Genomic DNA, 21570 nt, shown 5'->3' on the forward strand with positions numbered 1-21570 from the left:
TTGTGACCCTCTAGGAACTGTGGTTGCTTGATATAAAATGTGTTCTTTCAGGAGTTCGGACCACCTAACTTTCAAAAACTATCTGAAACAGTTTTTCAAAATAGCTATTAAAATGAAATTTAAAAGGATACAAAAAGATAAAAGATATATTAGGAGCTTGGTGTGAGTAATTATAATTGGATATTAAATTTATCTCAGAGTTTCCTGGTAGCCAAGGCAAAAAAACAAAAAAAAAAACAAAAAAAATCCTCACTTTGTAACAAAATGAAATAAATACATGTTCTTCTGTAGAAATGCTTTCACTAGCATTAAATCCCAGGTTATTTTTTACACACATGTAAAAGAGAAATTGTATAACAAAATGACCATTTCAAATGACAGGTTGTATAAGATTCATGAGTGTTCTTATTATGATCATTTATATGATAAATGGAAATACATGAGATCTGTAGAAATATCCTCTCTGGCATTATATGTTAGAAGTAATTTTTTACATATATACTTTCTGAAATAAAAAGTGTATAACAAACTGAATCATGTTTGCAAATATATGGTTGGAAAAACCACAGAAATGTTCACATTGTGACCATTTGTCATATCAACTTTTGACCAAAGTTGAAGGTATAATATTACATTATAAATATATTTTCCTGGGAATTTAATATAACCTAGAAGTATTTAGTTTTATGGATCAATATGGTCTTATTATGCATAGTACAGTGTTCATACAGAATTTTGTAAATCCAAAAGAAAGGAGACACTGTTAATTAGGAAAAGGAGAATTCTGTTTCAGATCCTTCTCAGTAAATTCACACAAAATTCTACCTAACACTGAAGTCAACTTACAAATTCTTTTTTTTTGTCTCGTAGTTTTTAAGAATATTTAACCTCCATGAGTTGTTCTTATTGTCATTTTGGTAATATTGATTTTATCAAATGCAATACTACCACCATTTTTCACCATTGTAGGATTATATTTTTTTCCCAGTTTAAAATTTGTAATATCAAGATTCTTCTTATAATCAATGCAAGTCTAGTTGGCAGCACTTTTTTTTCTTAGATATATAAAATGTGTCATGATCAATATTTTATTAAATTCAATAAAATAAAGTTACAATTGTTTACTTCATAATACTTCTTACATTTTAGTTCAGTGCAGCACAAAAATCCAGACCATATTAATTTTAAAAGAACAAATGATTCTGGTAACAAAAGGTTAGAGTATTACTTCTCTGATGTTTTTGACATGTGAAAGGACTCATAGGGTTTCATTTTATTAGAAAGATGGGGAATCAATAGCTAAACTGAATCCATGTGTAATAAACCCTAGTGACTTGATGGAAACAATTTTGTAAATTTTATATTAAGTATCATATAAATTTGTGTTTATCAAAAACACTAAGTTTATTAAATGTTTTGCATTTTACCAATCTAGTCCATGGATTCCCTACCTCTTCATAAAGTTCTGTAGATAATGTCATGCCAAGCCAACAGAGATGACATTTTGATGTCAAAACAAAATAATATAGCATAAACCTATAGAAACAGTGTTGCAGTGACAAAATGAAATGTCAGTGGAGGTCTTTTGTAGCATAGTGTCAGAACAAAATGTCAGCCAAAATCCATGGAGATACTATTATGGTATCCAAGTGAAACAATACCAGTGCTAGTCTATAGAGACATTACAATATTAGAAAAGATAAAACCAAAGGATATCGGCAGAGGCCTGTGACTTCTGAGTCTCAATGTAGCTTCACTTCAGATAATTGGCTTGTGACAAATATGGGTAATATTTCAGTACCCATCTTCCTCAAAATACGATGAGTTTGGATAAACCCATTATAAGTTGAAAATATTGTAAGTTGCAAATGACCTACCAAATATCATAGCTTAGCCTAGCCTACCTTAAGCATGCTCACAACATTTATACTAGCCTGCAGTTGGGCAAAATCCTCTAACATAAAGCCCGTTTGATAGTAAGGTGCTGAGTATCTCGTGTAATTGATTGAATACACTACTGAAAGTGAAGGACAGAATGGTTGTCAGTGTATTGGTTGTCGACCTTCCCGGTGGCCTCGCTGACTGGCAGCTTCTGCCCACTGGTACAGCCCAGCATCATGAGAGACACCGGCCTGCATATAGCTAGCCCAGGAAGAGATCCAAGTGCAAAATCTGAATGATGGTCTCTACTGAATGCATATCACTTTCATACCATTGGAAAGTTAAAAAATCCTTAGTCACCTAAGTCAGGGGCACCTGTGTTTATTTTCCAAATCTTTTGCATTTCAGAAAAATATCCCAAACTGGTTCTTTAGTATAAATGTCTGTATTAGAAAATTTCTGATAGTTATACCTCAGTCTATGCCTACATCTTTGTCAATGTCAGTGACATATGTCAGTTCATTCTGGGTGTCCTCTTATGCTGCACACAAATTTGTTCTGTTTGCTCTTGGCTTCACTTCCCTGCCCGCTAATGCTTGGACATTCGTTGAACATAAAAATACAGGAAAAGTAGTTTACAATCTGCTTGTAAAGATCATACTGAGTTTGGACAGATGCTGTGCTCTATTCCTTTCTCCTTTTTCTTCTGTGCTCAAGTATCAGCTGGCTTTCCCCCTGCCCTGGTGAGCCTTCAGGCACCTAGGCTGGTTTCAAAATGTACATCTGAATTCCTGTGACCTCTGGCCCTTTTACTCATCATTCAGTAGCACCCTGCCTGGGTAGTTTTCCACCTCTTTGGTATTAATTGAAAGATCAAAAAAATATGTTTATTGCAGAAAAACAAACCTTTATTAAAATCTACAAACATGTTAAATGGAGATATTTTTCCCAAAAGAAGAAAGTTGTTAGTAAAGTGTCAAATTACAGTCTTTGAACATTGTAGGCATAAAAAAGTGAAAATGTGATGATATGAATCAACTTATGAAAGTCAGAAGGTTTCTAATCTACATTTTAAAACAATTTGTGCCTGGAATTAAATGGTATTGATTTTTATTATTAGAAATTTGAAAATCCCTGAAAGTGAGAGAAAATGTTAAATTAGACAAAAGAATCTCTTCTATGAATACTGTGCCCACAAAGAAGTAAAGATTTTTTTCATTTTATTCAGCTACAGTATAATTTTTAAATCATGCTTAAGTAATATGGTTTAGTAAAGTCTCAATTAACTAGAAGTCGACCAAGCAAACCCACAATTAGCCAATGTGTTTGCAAATTACGCTTTTAGTAGAAAAAGGTAGATGCCTGCAAGGGCGCTACTCTTGGGAGTTTATCAAAAAACTACAGTGAGACAGCAAAAGAACTTTTGGGTAATATCCTGTAGTCAGTAGGAAAACATTCAGCTCAATTTCTTCCTTGTACTTGGTAATGAGAACCAAAAGTCATGAGAATCTTAAAACTTTTAAAAAAGTTAAATGATATCCTTTATTCCTTCTTTCCAAGATGGAAAGAGACTTCAATACTTTCTGAAAGGGCTTCAAACACATAGACTGAAGCAAGCAAGCAGAAAGGGCCTTGGTAAGACTTTTGATCAGAGTATCAGTTGGTCCTTCGAAGACTATGGTTATTTGGGATCTTATGCCAGATTCAGTTTGCTTATATTAACTCACATGTTCTAACTACAAAACCATGATGCCTCTTAGAAAATAACACCAGCTTTGTGTGGAGTGGGGATGTGCTCAGATCCCGGACTGTGTCCTGTAAACATGCCTCTGTAGCTATGGCGGGACTGCACTGCTGGAAGAGTCATGAAACGTTCTTTGCCAGGAGGGTCATGGCCAGTGGACTAATTTTAAGAGATCTGAATGGGAGCTATTCACTGTTTAGTAGGGGAATTAAGAGTGGAGGCCAGCACATATTGAAACAGAGGATTAAAACTTATAAATCATAATTATCGCATTAACCAGTGGAAGTAAACTTATATAATAAACATCTAAAGCCAAACTGTGAATTTCATCACATGTCAAAGAAAGGAAAACTACTTAGAGTATAATGCCAAGGCATATATGTTGGAGGAAAAAGTTTGAAGGACTTTGCTAAATCATAAAAATAGGATTTTTATGTATTTGGAGCTTTGTAGATTATATATTCAATGCTAATCTCCAATTAATAAGTGTACATATTTTAAAAGTATACACACACATATAATATATGTTTACATACATTAGCATGTATGAATATATAAGCATATTACATATATAAACATATTATTAAAAAGTTATATGTATATGTATATGTGTGTGTGTGTGTGTGTGTGTATACATATTTTTTAAAGTAATATAGAAATAATCCTAAAGCTGTTGGGGACCACTGTAGATATTCTATTTTAACCAACATCTGTTATCATTTGGAACATTTATATATAATGTCTTTCATATACTTAAAAAAGTAATGACATAAGTATCCATATACTTATTTTATTCTTGAAAATATACTTGATCTATTTGAAAATAATTGAGAATTAAGAATAATACAATTTAGAAAGTCCAATCTTAAGATAGAGAATAAAGATACTTTCTTCTCTTTTCCTGTTGCAACTCACCCCAAAACAACAAAAAGTTTTAGAACTGGAACATTAGCTCTCTTTTTGTGAAAATGGATGTATGTTTTTATTACCACACATGATGACAGAATAATTACCATGTATTACCAGAATGTCAAGATCCAAATTGATTGATCCCAGACCAAAGATTAGTGGATTCTCCTGAAGAAGCTGAATGGCCCCAGAGAAGGACCCTCACACACCGACATGTAGGTATCCCTAACCAAAAAAGTGGTTCTCTAAGCTGTAGACTTGCTGGAGTAATGGCTTCCATTTCACAAGCCCCACCTATACACACAACTCAGCCTCTCGCTTGAACATGAAAGGTCGGGCAAGCATATCAAACGTTTGAGGAAAGCCTTAATTATGGAAGACAGTGACTAAAACAAGGGCAACAAACTTAAGAATTTGGGAAAAAATGGAAAATACAAAGAAGGGAAGAGAAGAGAAAATATTTTAAAATTCTAATTAACACCCAGCATGAAACAAGAGACTGCAGTCACCACATATGAACAGGAGACAGTTAGAAAGGATTATAAGAAAATATGAAAGGGCTCTTGGAAAAAAGTAGATATGAGTAGTATTAAGAAACACAATAGACAGCTTGGTAGATAAGGTGGAAGAAATTTACTGAAAAGCAATAAAACATGAGATATAAGAGAAAGAACAATATAGTGGGAAAGAAAGAAAATCAAAACTTCATCCTGGGAGGTCCAGCATAACCATACTTGAAACTTTAGAAGGTAGTTTTCTAACTGCAATTTCATACCTAACCAAACTGTCAATGAATGGTAATGGTGGAACAAATGTATTTTAAGCATGGATAAGTATGAAATATTTTGCCTCTCATACATTCCCTTTGAGGAAACTGCAAAATGTGTGCCCTGACATCCCAGGATGATGACATAGAGGTGCCAGGAGGTGCTGAGCACTAGAGAACCTGTGCAGAATGGAGCTTTCAGGAAGAACGTCTGAGTTGGAGGGCTCCAGGAAAAAAATTGGAACTGATAAACTATGATCAGTTTGATATTGTGGAAATGTATATTAAAAGGCTTTAGAAACGGAGAAAATAGTTGCAAAAAATTACCTGATAAAGAACTATTACCCAAAATATACAAAGATCTCCTAAAAGTCACCTCTAGGAAAACAACTCAATATTAAAAAGCGGGGAGCCAAAGACCTTAACAGACACCTCACCAAAAAAAGATATACAGATGGCAGATACGCATGTGAAAATGCTCTGCATCACATGTCATTAGGGAAATCTAAATTAAAACAATAGCGAGATACCACTATGCACCTATGAGAATGGCCCAGATCCAGAACACTGACACCACCAAATGCTGGCGAGGGTGTGGAGCAACAGGAACTCATTCATTGCTGGTGGAAATGCAGAAGGGCACAGGTACTTTGGAACTTTGGAACACAAAAGTTTGCCAATCTTTTTAAAAATTAAACATACTTTTACCATAAAATCCAGCATTCATACCCCTTGGTACTTATCCAAAAGAGTCAAAACTTAGGTCAAAACACAAATGATTAGGGCAGCTTTATTCATAACTGCTAAAACTTGGAAGCAACCAAGATGTTGTTCAATAGGTGAATGCATAAATAAAGTGTAGTAGATCCAGTTTGGTAGATATATTCCAATACTGGAATATTCAGAGCTAAAAAGAAATGAACCATCAAAGACATGGAGGAAACTTAAATGCATATTACTAGGTGAAAGAAACCAATTTGAAAAGGCTTCACACTGTATGATTCTATCTACATGACATTATGGAAAAGGCAAAACCATGGAGACAGCAAAAAAGATCGGTGGTTACCAGTGAGTGTGGGAAAGGAAGGGATGAATAGGTGGAGCACAGAGGATTTTTAAGGTGGTGAAAATACCCCAAATGATACTATAATCATAAATACATGTCATAATATATTTGTCCAAACCCATAGAATGTACAGCACCAAGAGTGACTCTAATGTAAACTGTGGACCTGGGTAATAATGATGTGTCAGTGCAATTCATGAGCTGTGAAAAATGTAGCACTTTGGTGGGGGACATTTATTATGGGGGAAGTATACATGTGTCAGGGCAGAGGGTATATGGGAAATTGCTGTACCTTTCTCTCAATTTCACTGTGACCATAAGACTGCTCTAAAAAAAAGTCTTAAAAAAAAAGACTGCAAAAGGTGGAAAAAATTAGAGACATGCTCTAAGAAAACTAAGCAAAAGAAAGAAAAACCCCAAGCATGTCACAGAAGAAAGGAAATGTGATCCATAGTGCTCCACTTGCAGTAGCAGTTAGCAGTATTTACATAAATAATGTTAACACTAAAAATATCATTTAAAAATTGTGTTTTAAATATATCAGGAGGACAGGGGGATGAGAATTGGGAGTGGGCTTGGGGATTGCAGTATGTCAGAGAGCTAGTGCTACACTTACTTTCATAGGACATAAGCAGATAATGTTTAACATTAATGTAGCAGAGATATATTATTCAGAAATATGTAGTTGAATACTACATATTTGGTGATTTGGTTAGAGATGGATTATTGTTAAATCCCTAGTTTTTGTTTTGTGTAATGGTTCATGTCGATAATTTAAATAATGTTGAGTAATTATCAAGTATTAAGTATTTAAATTATTGAGTATTAAATATTGAGTATTGAATATTAAAAATCACTAACTAAATAAAAGAGGGTGAGCCATGCAGAATCACTCACAAGAGCAGCATCATGAACCGGAAATTATGATCGATTCATTCTGAGTATCTCAGGTTGCATTAAAAAGAAATACAGAAAATAGTTAAAAGCCTTGAAAGTGTTTTTTCGGGGATTGGGTGGTCAGAGGAACAATGTATGATAAAGCAGAAAATCCTTTTATTTTAAGCCTTTCAGGTAACATTTTAAAAACATGAACTATACACATTAAATATTACTTTGAAAAAATGTAATTTACATAAGAATGATTCAAGCCATTTTCAAAATCTGTCAGTATTACCAAACCAATATAGTCACATCCAATAATTCAGCTGAACATGAAATGGGAAGTTAAACTGATTGACATTTCTGTCTCTTCTATTCCCTACATCCAGATAAATCATTTATAAGTTGGGACATCACCAAATCATGAATAAAAGAAAAGCCTAGAAAATTATCAACCTATAATTATGATATTAATTAAGAGCATAAAGAGGGGTTTAAAAAAACGATCAGTCAAGAAAAATATTCTAATGATTGTTAACATGTTCAGAAATCAATAATTATGCAAACTCTTCATTTGGGCACATCCAATATTCTTGTTTTTTAGAAAACTAATTAATGTATGCTTCTGCTTTTATTTTATTTTATTGTGGATCTCAAAAACATTTCAGTCAGCCACTCATGAAATCTATAGGTACTGTATTTCCCATGACATTATATTCCATTTTAAGTCATTTCAGGAAAGCCACATAGAATTTAGCCATAACTTAGAATTATGTCCTGAGTACTTAGCACTGCATTATTGCATTGGAGGTTTTATCGTAAAAAGAAGCCATAGCTTAGCTTCATATGGTATTTTGCACTTATGTTGTCATTAGAGACAGAGAATGCAAAAAAAAAAAAAGTTAGCCTTGAATTCTATGTAATCATTTCATGATTAAAGAATTAAAATAATGGCTCCATAATTAGTTTCTATGCTTGTATGATAAAACCTCTCTAATATGAAAAAGAACATGATAATCGTTTTATTTTGTCATCAAAACCCATCAGGTTTTGTAATTTAATCCCATTGCTTTTTTATTTGAAATTTTCATAATGTATCCCTGATTTGTCTTCTTTTAGTTCAAGATTTTCACCTATAACATGAAATTCCTTTTGTTCTTTATTCAGACATCCAAATATATATTTTAGTTTAAAGCACAGACTGTAACTGTGGGCCACAATTGGCTAACTTTTGTGTCCCCAATGGTTTGACTGAATGGATAATATAACCCATAAACTTTCTTCGACTCTCTAACCTATTAGAATACCTCATACGTCCTTGCCACTTACTGGTTTGCAAAAATCACACTATCTATGAAGAGTAGATACACTTTGGGCATTAACCCAAAATTACAACTGCTTCGTGCATTGTGCAAAGAAAAATGACTTATGTGGTTTCTTTGGGGCACTGATATTTTATTTTCAAGAATGCCTTTAAATTCATAGGTATACCTGGAAAACATTTTCTCTGCCATCATTTATTCATTTAAAGCAATGCAGAGCGGCCTACTAGGGAGTCAGGAAGGTTCACGAGGCATGGACCTTTGTTTCTGCCTGCCACCCTTGGCCCATTGTCCTCACAGGGGCCTGTGGAGACCTGGCCTGGAATTTGGAGCCATCTCTGTGGTTTCAGGCTCTAATGTTCACTCTCACGAACTCTGAAGGCCATTAGCTAATATGTTTTATTAGAATATGATTTCTGAAACAAAAACTTCAGTCATTAGTTTTATACTGATACTTTTTAAAAAGCTTGCTAAGTAATATTTCTTTGGTGCCGAGCTTTAAGCAAATGCCTTGTTGGAGGTGTGACTGCAGTAGATTTAGCAATCTGTTGGGTGCACACCAACTTGGAATGTTTCTGTGAGATTTACTGGTCAGGAAAAGCTACCCAGACTCACAATAGGATGTCTTTTTTCCTGTATTTATTGTTGGGTCCTGAAATTATGTATGTCTGTGCACATATATGTTCTTTGTAGCTGGAGGAATTCCCCTTTAAAAAGTAAAGCTAAATTTTTCTCACTCCTGCCTAAGACCAGTGACAGGCTAATAAGGAAGAGTAATGATAGTAATAAAATGGGGCGAGGGGTACATTCTTGAGATTTTGCTGCTTATAAAATGATAGCCCTGTTACTGAATGACTGCAGAGGGACTTGGAGGGTGATCTTGTCCTGAGTCTTTCTGATGGAGAGAGCTGACCATCCCTGTGACTCATCACATCAGAAGCAAATGCAGTATTAACAGCTTTTGGTGACCACCTTTTTAACCCAGAGAACATCACTGTATGTTTTTAATTTGTTATGATTTATTACACTGAAATTGGTGTGAAATGGACAACAAATCATGAGTGTCAGATTCTGAAAATGCATTCTATCAGCTGAGGAAAGTGCATGCCTTTGGGATTTGCATAAGTTTCTTCTAATTCTTTTCATATTACAGATGATGAGTAAAACTGTGAAAATAAACTGAAAATGACAAGATATTTCCTGAGTAGCTCATTTCGCAAGTACACAGACACATATAAACACAGCCATTTACTCTCACTTTAGACTTTCTCTATAATTCAAGGTGATTTGTACATACCCACAGAAATAGTTGTCTAAAAACCTTAAAGTAAATATTAAGGCTATTGTTACATCTCACATATGTCTGGGGTGATCTATAGAAAAAGGCAGCTACTATAACAAGGTATTTACAAACTTTATTTTTTCACTGTTCAAACTTGGAAGAGAGAATTCATACCTACATACCAATACAAAAATGCTAAGATTGAAGACAGACCTATCTCCAAATTTCAGGTATTATAAATACCCTTCAGCATTACAAAAAAGCTGCCCTTGTTGGGAACTAACTTTGCATGTATAATTAATTTGAGCACCACATTCCTACTTCACAGCCAAACGAGAAATTGAATTCAGGTGTTTGGTGAACATATGGGGGATTTACTGTGAATTTATGACCTGTGGTTTGAGTAAAACCCCAAGATACTTGCTGATAAAACTTAATGTAGCTTGTGCAAAGGAGCTATTTTTATTTGTAGTTTGGTAATTGATACATTTCTTGGTTTAACCCTCCCACCCTTTCCCCCCATTCCTCATAAATCTTCCAGTCTGGGAGAGCGAGCCATAGTAGAAAGTCCCAGCCTTCTCAGCCAGGTTGCTACAGTGCTTACCTAATCTGAAAATCCAGGTTCGTTTTTCCACAGCATTCTAGTCTGTTCCTGCCTTCCCTTTTAACTTAGCAATTTACGCTTCTTCACCTGCACAGAGAACAGAAGGCAAATTCTTTGTTCCAAGGGAGGAACCACTCTAGATTCCCCTTAGAGAAGCAAAAGCTTTCCCCAGAGGCTTGACACCACTGTACTCTCTTAAAGCAAAGGTGGAAGTGTGGTGTAGCTCATCATTAAAAATTTCAACAACAAATTCATTGCCTTTTAAAGGTTTTCTCCCCAAGAATAAGCATACGATCAGGGACAGGAGCCTGCTTCATACACCCTAGCAATATCTTTCTGCTTCTCTGTACCTAAGATTTTACAAAGCATGCCCCTGATTTGAGTGCCAGGGAAGAAAACATGACAAGTGCTCCATTTTAACATACGAGGTATAATGGGTTTAATGAGGAACCTGTGTTTGCTCACTAATTTACAGCAATTAAGAACTCAGTTCTGACATCTGTAGATTATAACTGTTTGGTCATTACAAGATCAGGAATAGTTTATGGAATTGCTAATCAGTGTAGAGAAATATCTAAGTGGGAAGAGTGTTACTTAACCTGTAATGTTCGAATGACACCAGCTCCTGGTAGCTGTGCTAGCATTCTTTTGAGTTCAGAGTCATTTCTCCCCCTAACTCTTTAGTCATACCTGGTCAGGAACTTGTTTGTATCCACTTTATCATGCTGACAATCTGTCTGTTGTGAAAGGATTACAACTCTGTACATCCATGCATGACATCCCAGTAAGACACTGCCTAATGATCTGAAACGCTCATGGCCACTGCTAGCTGCCTGTTTCTACAGCTGTGTGACAGGTCTGCCCTACATATGTTTTTTCCAGTGTCACTTTTTGCTTCCTCCAGTCCTGGTGTCTGTTTTAAGTGACATCCATGAAATAGCTGAATTTGAGACTTGCCATTGATACAAATAAAGGGACCAAAATTTTTCCTTTCCTAGGATGCAAGAAGAGTTAGCCATTGGGCAAGGATGAGAAATAACTCTAATGTATCTCCAATGAGAATCTTTCAAAAAATAATAGTACTCTTGAAGAATGGGTTGTTGACATAATGTACTAGGTCTTTAGTCTTTCCATCTGTGTAGCTACCAAGGAGGTCGATGAAGAGATACATCTCCCTTAAATAAGTACACAAAACACAGGGATCCCCTGGGAAGGTTGAGTTGTTACCTAAAGACATTCTCAAGCCTTGGAAAAATCAGAGTTCAAGAAAGCAGGATATTTGAGTAGGAATGAATGGAGTCCTGGAAGGTTTAACATACTGTATTTCCCTTTGTAAGTGTGCTGTGATATAGACCACACTAATGTTTCAGAAGTTTTGACTGTGGAATCCCAGAACCTGGAAGGACTTTGAAGCACTGGCAGGTGGAGGACAAGGAGTTCCTTAGCAGAGAAGTTGGCAGTGAGCAGAGGTCCATGTTTCCCTTCTGGTGTGTGCGCAGAATGTTGTACCTGAGAGCATGGTGGAAATACGTTGACAGGAAAAAGCTTCAAGTGTGGAGCTGCACTATTTCCAAGACCTCAGATATAATTTGGAAATTGACTTTAATATTTTTTTAATTAGGAAAAGAGTAATCTACTTTTCCATCACCAGTAACTAGAAACCAAGTTTAGGTGTAAAATTTACCAGCATTTGAAACAGAATTTTGTGCTTAGGCCAAAAGTAATGTGCTCGGGATGAAAAAATATATATCAAAAATGAAAAGGCCAAAAATATGAGCTGGTATGGCTGAAATAATCTTTACTGTGTACCTATTGTTTGGTAGATTGGGGCTCTGACAGCCATCAAAGTTCCTGACCCTCGGCAAACTAGAGAAGACCAGTTTTAACCAGGAATATCATCCTGTGAGTTGTGTGTTGACCCAGGTGTTAGCAGGTCCCCAATCTCTGCCAGAGGAGAAACTAGGAGTGAGCCCTTGATTCAGTTCAACAGAATGACCTTGTTGGCAGCTGTTTCAACACTCCAGGCAAACATCCTCACCACTGCTTTGGCCTCATGAGGGCTGACTTTCAGAGACCACTGAGCCAAAGCAGGGTGTTCTGGGTACAGTGGTGGGGAGCTTGATGTATGGAGTACTCTCAGTGCTTGGGTTAAGACTTCCACAGCGTGTTCTTGGCTCCATACTGGTGTTCAACGGAAAGCACATGCAGTTGGTTTCATGTGTTAACTTTGGGCAATGACCACTTTTCAGCAACATCTTCTGCAATAGTATTTACTTTGCACAGTTTTTCAGAGACTAGAACTTTGGAGTGACTAACCACGTAAGTGATAGTGGTAAATTCATTCATAAAATATGATTCCTCTCTTTGATTCTGCTCTTCTAACCAACATGCATTTGCAGTGGGCAATATTTGTTGTAACTGTGGGCAGGGCATAGGTCTTTGTGCTTATAGGCCACTCCACCTCATTTAAGAAGTATGTACAACCCCCTAACATTGTTCAAAGTGTTGTGGAGGTAGTAGTGAGGAAGGGAGTCTACATGCATATTTAAGGGAGGAAGATAAAAGTAGTTTGTTATCTTCTGTTGCATCAGAACGCGAGGGCAGACCCACCGTGCAATCATACCTCAGAGCCCTCTTTGAGTCATATCCACTAAGATCCTCTTGGCCAAATCAAGTCACATGGCGAGGGCAGACATCAGTGGTTTTAGTTTTCTATTGTTGCATAACAAGTTAGCATAGACTTTTCAGCTTACAACAACACACGCTTACTCTGTCAGTTTCCATGGGTCTGGAGCCTGGCTTAGCTGACTCCACCCCTCAGGGTCTCATCAAGGTGGCACCCAGGCTGGCTGCTCACTCGGAGGCTCTGCTAGGGAAGCATCACCTCCACGCTCCTGGGCTTGTTGACAGCATTTCTGTTCTTCGCAGCTGTAGAATCTGTGGCAACTTCCTTCTTCAAAGCCAGAAAGGAGAGATACAGACCAGCAAGATGGGCACTGTCTTCTTATGTAATCACAGAAGTGTGATCATAAACTTTCTTTGACTTCTGCTGCATTTTGTTGGATGGAAACATGTCACAGTCTCTGCCCACATGGAGGGTGGCACAAAGGTGTGAACGCCAGGGGAGGGGGATGCTGGAGCCACCTTAAAGTCTGTCCATATCAAATATTTGCTGAACAATTCACCTGCCAAAATGATGCAACACACAAAATGTACCCTGTACATGTGAAATGGTTATGATGAAGGCATAAACTTAAGAAAGAGAAACACATACACCGCATGGAAGTTTTATGAACACTGTAAAACAGTATTTGGGTCAAAGGACAATTATTATTGATGAAAGGAAAAGATTGTCACATGAAAGTAAAAATTAGGAAAGGCCTTATGGGAGTGGAATCTGATTTTTTTGACTTAGTGGTGGAATTAGAAAGATAAAAAGAAAAGCAGAAGGTACGACAGAAAGGTATGGACAGCTTTCTCCTCTCTTCCTTGGCGACTTCTCTTGTCCTAGAGGATCCAGTCTTCTCCCCCTCTGAGCAGCACAGAAAGCCTGCCACCATGCATTCCCCCCCTTCCATCTACGTTCCCTCTTCCTTCTATGGGCAGGTGGTGAACACCAAGACAGTTATCTGTGTGTTGAAGAAAATGAGTGGTGGTTCTCCCTTCCACTGAATTCTGGATCTTAAAACCATGCCCTCGATTCCAGTTTCCAGATTTCTTTTGCATAATTAAGATTGCAAATGTGGAAGTATTTTTAGTCCATAAAGAATTATCAGTCACATCATAAACTCCTCTTTCTCATGGATGCAGAAGGTAGGTTAGAGCTCCAGCCTACAGGGCAGTATACCTGGTGTGAGATCTGAAGGCACACACAGCTTCGGAGAAGCAAGACTATGTGGAAAATGCCCATTGTCTTTTCTTTTTTTCAATATTTATTTCTTGGGAATGTTACTAGGGGACCACTGGCCTTATCTTGGTGCAGTGAACGTAAAAAACCTTGAAAAGCAACATATAAAACAGGCAGCATCTGTAGAGTATGAAGAAGGGGTTGCAAGCTAGCCAGCCACAGACCTATATATTTTTTTGGCTCACCTAGGACTAAAAAATTAAAATAAACTAACATTTAAAATATGGGAGGAAAACTGAAGTCTGACTTCTCTTTTAAAAAATTGGAGCACCAGGTCTACATCCCTTCCTAGAAATCATGGACTGAAACCAAGTGAGGGCCTTGCCTTCCAGAATAACTGTAATGCTCCCATTTGTCACAGATTAGATACAGGAGCTCCCAGTACAGTGGGGTCTTCTTCACTCTAGTTAATTGTCCTGCAGGCATTTGAATTTGTCCCAACTATGAAGCCTGCAGGCTTTGTTTTCAAAGTATTGTCTGCGTAGCACCCGCCATGCTTTCAAGTACATGTAGATTCCTGGGCCCTGCCCTAGATTGACTGGATCTGAGTATCTCACTGGGAGTCTCTGTCAACCAGGTTTTTAAATGAGCGCTCATGGTGATTCTCATGAACACCATGTGCATCCATGAGAACCACTGTTGTGAAGTCTCTTCTCTCCATCACTGTGCCTCCAAAGGAGGTGGTGAAATTGGCATGCAGTGGGGCACAGGTGCAGGCCAGGCTCCCATGTTTACCTGCAGATAGGGTCTGTGCTGCAGTTAGCGTGAATTGCCCCATTACGCTTCTGCAGAGCATGTTGCAGTAGTCTTATCTGAAAGGTCTAGAGCCTGCTACACTGAAAGATATACCTCTGGCAGGAGAGGGTGTAATCCCCCTGGTAAATATGGATGGGATTGGTGTGAGTTCCATCTAAGTCAGGGTTATGTTGTGCACACTGGGTTAGGAGTTTCTGTAGTGTGTGATCCAATGTCCCCTTTCCTAGCCCTGTTAGAAAATATCCCAGGTCATCACTGAACCCAGACAACCTTCTTCATTCTGCTAAATAGAATTAAACAAACATGCACATATTTTATAGAAGAAAGTTCCATTTGGGCTGAAAATCCTAATTTATAAGGGGAGGTTAAGTGTTAGTATTAGACTTAAACCATTCTACATCTGTCTGCATGGATTTTTTACACAAAAAGTATGTTTATAATTCCCCTTCATCATCCCTTCCTTCTGTGGACAATCAGTAAATTATAATTTCCTGACTTCTCATTAAGAGTTTTATTGTCTCTTTTGCCTGTCTGATCAACTTAGGTGGTATCTTTTTTATATTCCTCACCAAAAATAATGAGAAACTTTAGGCTGGCGGTGGACCTAAATATAAGTTGATTGGAGTATGTAGGCATTAGCCACTAATGATAATGAATATTTAAAATTTCCTTTGCCTTTCTTGGCCGAAGAGCTAACCTAAAACTTAGGAAGTCCAAATCTGAATTATGGACCCATCCTGGCCTGAGACACAGAACTGGGTAGTTGCAGTGGTTCCGTCTCGTGAAGCCAAGATTTCATCTCCAGATGCCAACCCTTGTTTCCCAAGGATCTTGACAGCCTTCCAATGCTTGGAAGTTACCATCAGTCATGAAAACCCTTGAAGCCCATTTCCCAGTTTTAACCCTTAGAGCAGCAGCTTTGCTAGCTGTAGGCAAGCTGCTGACATTCTCTAGAGCATGTGAAGAAAGGAAACACAGGAAAAGAGTGAAATGATCAGCTCACCGGCTGCTTAGATTTGGAAATACAGACTGAAGTAACTTCCAGAACTTGTCTTATATTATGAAAAAACATCGAGGTCAGCAGAATTTAAAATTAAGGACTCTAGGTCAACTTCCCTTGTTGGGAGATTGTACTTTAATCACAAATGCTAGGAGGTCCACTTTCACCAATGGTTTAGACTTCATGAACATAATAATTATGGGGTTAAAACTGTCTATGCCATGTGAAAGCAATAAGGGAAATATTTCTAGTTAGACTTGTTAAATACTTGGTCAGTCAGGCTTCCTACAATCTTTCTATTAAAAGCTACGCAGAATTCCAGGAATAAAGAAGGCACAGCTGGAAAGATGGCAGTGAGATTAATGAATGTTCACTTTCCTATCTCTCTGATGACTCTCTCTTCATGCCCACACCATCACTGTTTCACATGGAGAACAAGGATTTCCATAGATAGGGCAGGCCAGTGGAAGCCATTTTTGAAAAGTTATGGGTTCAAAAATATAGGATGCTGTATATGTTTTTTAAAGCCAATGGAGATAACAATCTGCTTGCTCAAGAGTGTGGAGGGTGAATTCTGCAGCTATATCCAAATGTGTGCTGAAACCTCATGTTGTCAGGCAGCACATTTTGTAGATCCAGTAACCTGAAAGTTCTCAAGGTGATCACCTCAAAAAGATTTGTCAGAAGAACAGGGAAGACAAGCTTTTATTGGCTGGGTAAGTAATCAAATGGAATGCATTGACAGGATATTCCAGAAACCCTAATGAAAGTGATAGTAACATAAAGGTGATAGGGACCGGACCCCCCAGTAGATTAAATGATGAAATACCATACTATGTTCTTGGAAGATGTTAATATTGTGGTTCTGTATGCAAACATTTGCAATTTTTAAACCTTTTGGATTCTTCAAAATACCTGGAATTGTGTGAAGAGACGCTAATTTGAGTGTTTTAAACTCCACTATGACAGACTCTCTTTCCAAACGACTTCTCACAAATGATACTGCCCCGAGGGTATGTAGCCAAAAAATCTCAGATATGCAGGGCAACATGCATTCAGTGAAGAGACCTGATCTTCCTGATGGCTCACAGCCTGGAGAGTACGTATGAGAAATTTAAGACTCGGTCTTATATTCAGGTTTGAGGCTTTGTTGGGGAGACAGTATGTGCCTAATGTGCTTGAGTAGCTTTCCTTGCAGGACACAACACTCAGGAAAAGAAATAGACCTACAGTGCTATAAGTTTAAGGCTGATTTAATTTTGGTCAGCCCTACAACTCTTGCAAAATACTGTATTTAAATTTTATATGACTTTATAAGGGAAGGAATGGAGTCTGAATGTTTTGCTAAGTGATGTAGCATAGCATAGTGAAATGAGCACTGGATTCAACATGAGAAAAATCTGGATTCTGGGCTCATTTTCCCCACTGGCAAGCTGGGAGACTTCAGACAAATCCCTCATCTTCTTGGAATGTTAGTTTCTACATTTGTAAGCATGTATGTGTGTGTTTGTGTGTGTGGAGAAAGAGAAAGGGTAAGACAGAGGGAGGGAGGGAGAAATACTACCTTCTGTACCTTTTTTAAAGCTTTTTGTGAGGATCAAGCAAAATTCAGTGCTATAAAAAAGAAGGCTACATTATTATTAACCAACTGGTTAAATCAAACTACCACTTGCATTTATTTCAAAAATGCTTTTCATTTATGCTGATAACTCATAAATAGGAACTTCAGATAACAGCATTAAGAAAGTAATACTGCACATGTGTGAGACAATATTATATGGTGTTATCTCACTTGATTGTTGCGGCTATGATATTTTGAGCAAAAGTGATTATTATGTCTATTGGATATATCTAAAGAAACCACAGCTCAGAAGTATTAAATGCCTTAGCCTCAGAAGGTGGAGTACATAGGACTGGACCCTGATATTTCTGACTTAATGCAATGTCCTTTCCAAAAATTTGCTGCCAACACCTTGCCAGATTACAGAAAGGAAATGAGGTCTAAAACTCCTGCTTGCCCTCTTGAATATCTGTCTGAAATAACTTCAGTAAGACTTAATCATAAGAAAGTGAAAACACATTTTTAAATGCCCAGATATTGTTCTGAAAATTCACTTCCTGTTAAAACAGCATCATTTCACAGCAAACTGCCATTTTTTCCCTAGCAACTATGATTCACAGATTGTATTTCTGAAGGGTGTTCATTGTTGCCCCTTCTCGCTTTTAGCAACAGATCAGCTCCTAGCAACCATGATCGGATACAGCGTCTACGGCAAGAATTTCAGCAAGCAAAGCAGGATGAGGATGTAGAAGATCGGCGACGTACCTATAGCTTTGAACAACCCTGGGTAAGTATTTTGTTCTTGGGCACAATAAACAGTCCTACAACATCCCCTCAGTAAAAGCCACTAAGCTATGACCTCAGTCCTTTATGAAACGAGACAATATGGAGCCAAATTCCTCTGACCCTTGGCATCCTGACCTTTCCCTCATTTCCATCTGGGTTTCATCATTGCTAATTTCATTTCATATCTAGTTGCACCATCTGTCCATTGCATAATAGGTTTCATTTGCCTTATGAAAAGAGATAGCAAATTCTTGCTCTCAGCTGTGCATTTTCTTAAGTTTAGTAAATATTTTTCTATATTGTGTTTCTCAGAATCACAGCCAGATTAGTTCAATTTATATCTTTTGTGTATCTACTACGTGCAAAGCACAGTATTTAGCAATTCTTGACTCTGTTCTCCCTCATCTCCTTTGTTGAGTCTCTCTTGTTTATCTGCCTATGTCCCCATCCTAGCTCATTCCTCTCATAGCCACCAGTATGATCTTTCTAAAGCAAAACTTTGCATGGTTTCTAAATGCCTACTAGATAAAGTCCAAATTCCACAGTGTGGCATGCTAATCCCCCTCGGTCCAGCCAGGACATGTGCTCTGATCTTGTGTTTTGCCTTAGAGGTAATGGCATTTCTGGAAATGGGAAGCATTGGGGCAGATTTGGAGGTTCAAGATTATGGGAATTCCTGAAGAATCTCTTTGGAAACTTGAGAGTCAAATAGACATGAAGAATAGGCTGCTTGTGGTAGGAAAATCTAGCTGAGGGTATTAGTTAAGTCCAATCAACATGATAATGTGATCATAGCCAAAAGGCTTGGAGGACTGAAAATAGAAAAAAACAGTTTTTAAAACACTAACTCTGTGATGGGGATTGGCAGAAAGTGAAGGAGCCCTGGTGAGGATGCTGGTGAAGCATTGCCCAGTCTGGGTGGGGTGGTCAGCACAGTTCCAGGACGCGCTACCCGAAGTGCCTAGTAAGATGCAAGAAGGGGCAGCAGCCTAGAGGTTATCAAGCCTAGGAGGCTGTGGTCAAAACAGTATGTGTGTTGGAGTTAAGGACCTTGGAGGTGGCACAGTTCTAGATGATGTTGAGGTGGAAGGCGTGCTATCCATGCAGAGGAAAGGACTAAGGTCCAAAAATACTGAGTTCAGTTCAAACTGTTGGGAACATAATTACACTAAGCATTTGGGAATGTAGGGCAGAAAAAAGAATGGTGTTAGAAGAGGCCTGAAGTAAAAAAATGATCCTGTTTTATTTGGAGAAGGGTAGACCACCCAGCTTATGCAGAACTGCTGAGAGGTTGGTTATGTTGCAGAAAGGACAGGTTAAGGGAGGACTGTAGTAGGAACCTTCTATGCCGGGTGGGAAGCGTGATGAAGCATCGTATCAGGACGGAGTGCTGGCCCACTAGTCAGGTGTCCTGACTGTCCAGGGCTCAGCTTCCTTCTTTGTAATCCAAGAGGGTCAGAGTAGAAGGCTGAGTACAGTTATCAAACCCTTTGGTAAAATGAAAATTTAAGAGGAAGCTGAGTAAAGCAGAGCAGATGCAAGTAGAGCTTTTCCAAGGGGGTCCACAGACCAGCACCTTCAGTGTCACTTAGGGGCTTGTTCTAAATGCACATTCCTGGACCCTGCCTCAGACCTGTTAGACCTGAATCTCTGGGTGGGGCCCTGGAATCTGTATTTTAGTGAGCCCTCCAACTCATTCTGAAACATGTTCCACCTTGAGAAGCATCACTCTAGACTATTTAAGTCATCTCTGAAGTCCTATTTGGTTCTAAAATCCATCACCCTCAGTATTCACTACATGAAGCCATAAGCCTATACAGATATTTTATCATTAGGATTTTGATCAAATCAGAATTTGTGGAAGATTAATTTTATGAAAGGAGAAGAAAAACATGGGAGAATCTGTAGTAATTTGAAGGGCTTTACCTTAGCTCAGGTGAGGAAATGGAACCTTAGAACAAGCAGATGGCAATATGAGACCCCGTCAAGCAGCAGTAAAAACTGCCTTTGGCAGTTTGTAAAACAAATTCAGCAGATTTAACATGTGAGAAAATTTCTAATTGTGTTCTGCAACAGTATTACTATTGATGGTGTTTTTAACAAAGTAATATTTTTAGATGATCAAGTAAATTGAGTCATTCCCATGTAGCTACACGATGGAATTATGCTAATCTACTTAAATTTTTTTTGGCATAATTGATTTAATCTATTTCTGCCAACTTTCTTAAAGCGGGGTTTTTTGTGATGCATGCAAACATCTTTAACTCTGTATATTTGCTCAAAGGAGGCTGACAAGGGGAGTGAGCACAGTGGCAACTTGAAAGAGAAAACAGTAACTGTTTGGGAAGTGTCACACCACAGGTCCAACGTTGCACAGCCCTTTGTGGGTTCCTCATTGCCCAGTGCAAACCCGGGAGAAGCAGTGTTACAACATTTACTTCCCCTGGGAGTGTGGATTCCAACCCGGCATCTCCACAACATCTATTCTTTCATTAACCATTTCACTCACCCAATTCATTGAGTGCTTGCTATGTTCCAGGCATTGTGTTTGCTGCTGGAGAACAAAGAGGGGAAAGAAAAAATGCCCTTAGAACTGTGCAGTGACTCTGATACAAAGGAAAGGGATATTTTGTACAGTTGATGACATAGGTGTGCTTGGACTACTAAGCATAGAGGAGCCATGGCCAAGTCAGTTGTGGGTGGTCAGGAAATGTTTGAGAGAACACCTCTTTGAAGTTGAAATGTATTTTAAATATTTAACTTTGAGAAACAGAAGAACATGTCTTTGGGAACTAAGCAATTGTATTTATTTCTGGTTGTCAACATTTTATCCACATGCAAGATCCCCTGTTTCCTTGGAGCCTAAATGAGGATTTCCTGCTGCTCAGCTCTAGATATTTTTCATTGCGAGCTGTGGAAATGGTTTGATATCCGTTTTGATTTCTTTATAAGATTTTTTTTCTTAATGGGGGCAGTGAATATGTTGACATATGTTTCTATGTTACTGACTTAATACGAACAATCATGTTAGGAAAAACATTTAAGAGAATCTCATATGCTTAGAAACTCCACTACTGAAGGTCAGAGGCCAAGTTATTGCATGTCAAA

At 37.9% G+C, this 21570-nt stretch overlaps 1 protein-coding gene across 20 annotated transcripts in view; it reads left to right on the forward strand.

Annotated features, from left to right (window-relative positions):
- PARD3 (par-3 family cell polarity regulator) overlaps positions 1-21570 on the forward strand; it is an 804135-nt gene that overhangs the window by 762006 nt on the left and 20559 nt on the right. For all 20 annotated transcript variants that reach the window (XM_037010348.2, XM_037010345.2, XM_037010349.2 and 17 more), the window contains one exon: positions 18343-18463. In XM_037010348.2, coding sequence (XP_036866243.1) covers positions 18343-18463 — 121 coding nt within the window. The remainder of the gene's footprint in view (positions 1-18342; positions 18464-21570) is intronic.

The sequence above is a fragment of the Manis javanica genome, chromosome 2, assembly GCF_040802235.1.
Source record: "Manis javanica isolate MJ-LG chromosome 2, MJ_LKY, whole genome shotgun sequence".
NCBI classification, from domain to species: Eukaryota; Metazoa; Chordata; class Mammalia; order Pholidota; family Manidae; genus Manis; species Manis javanica.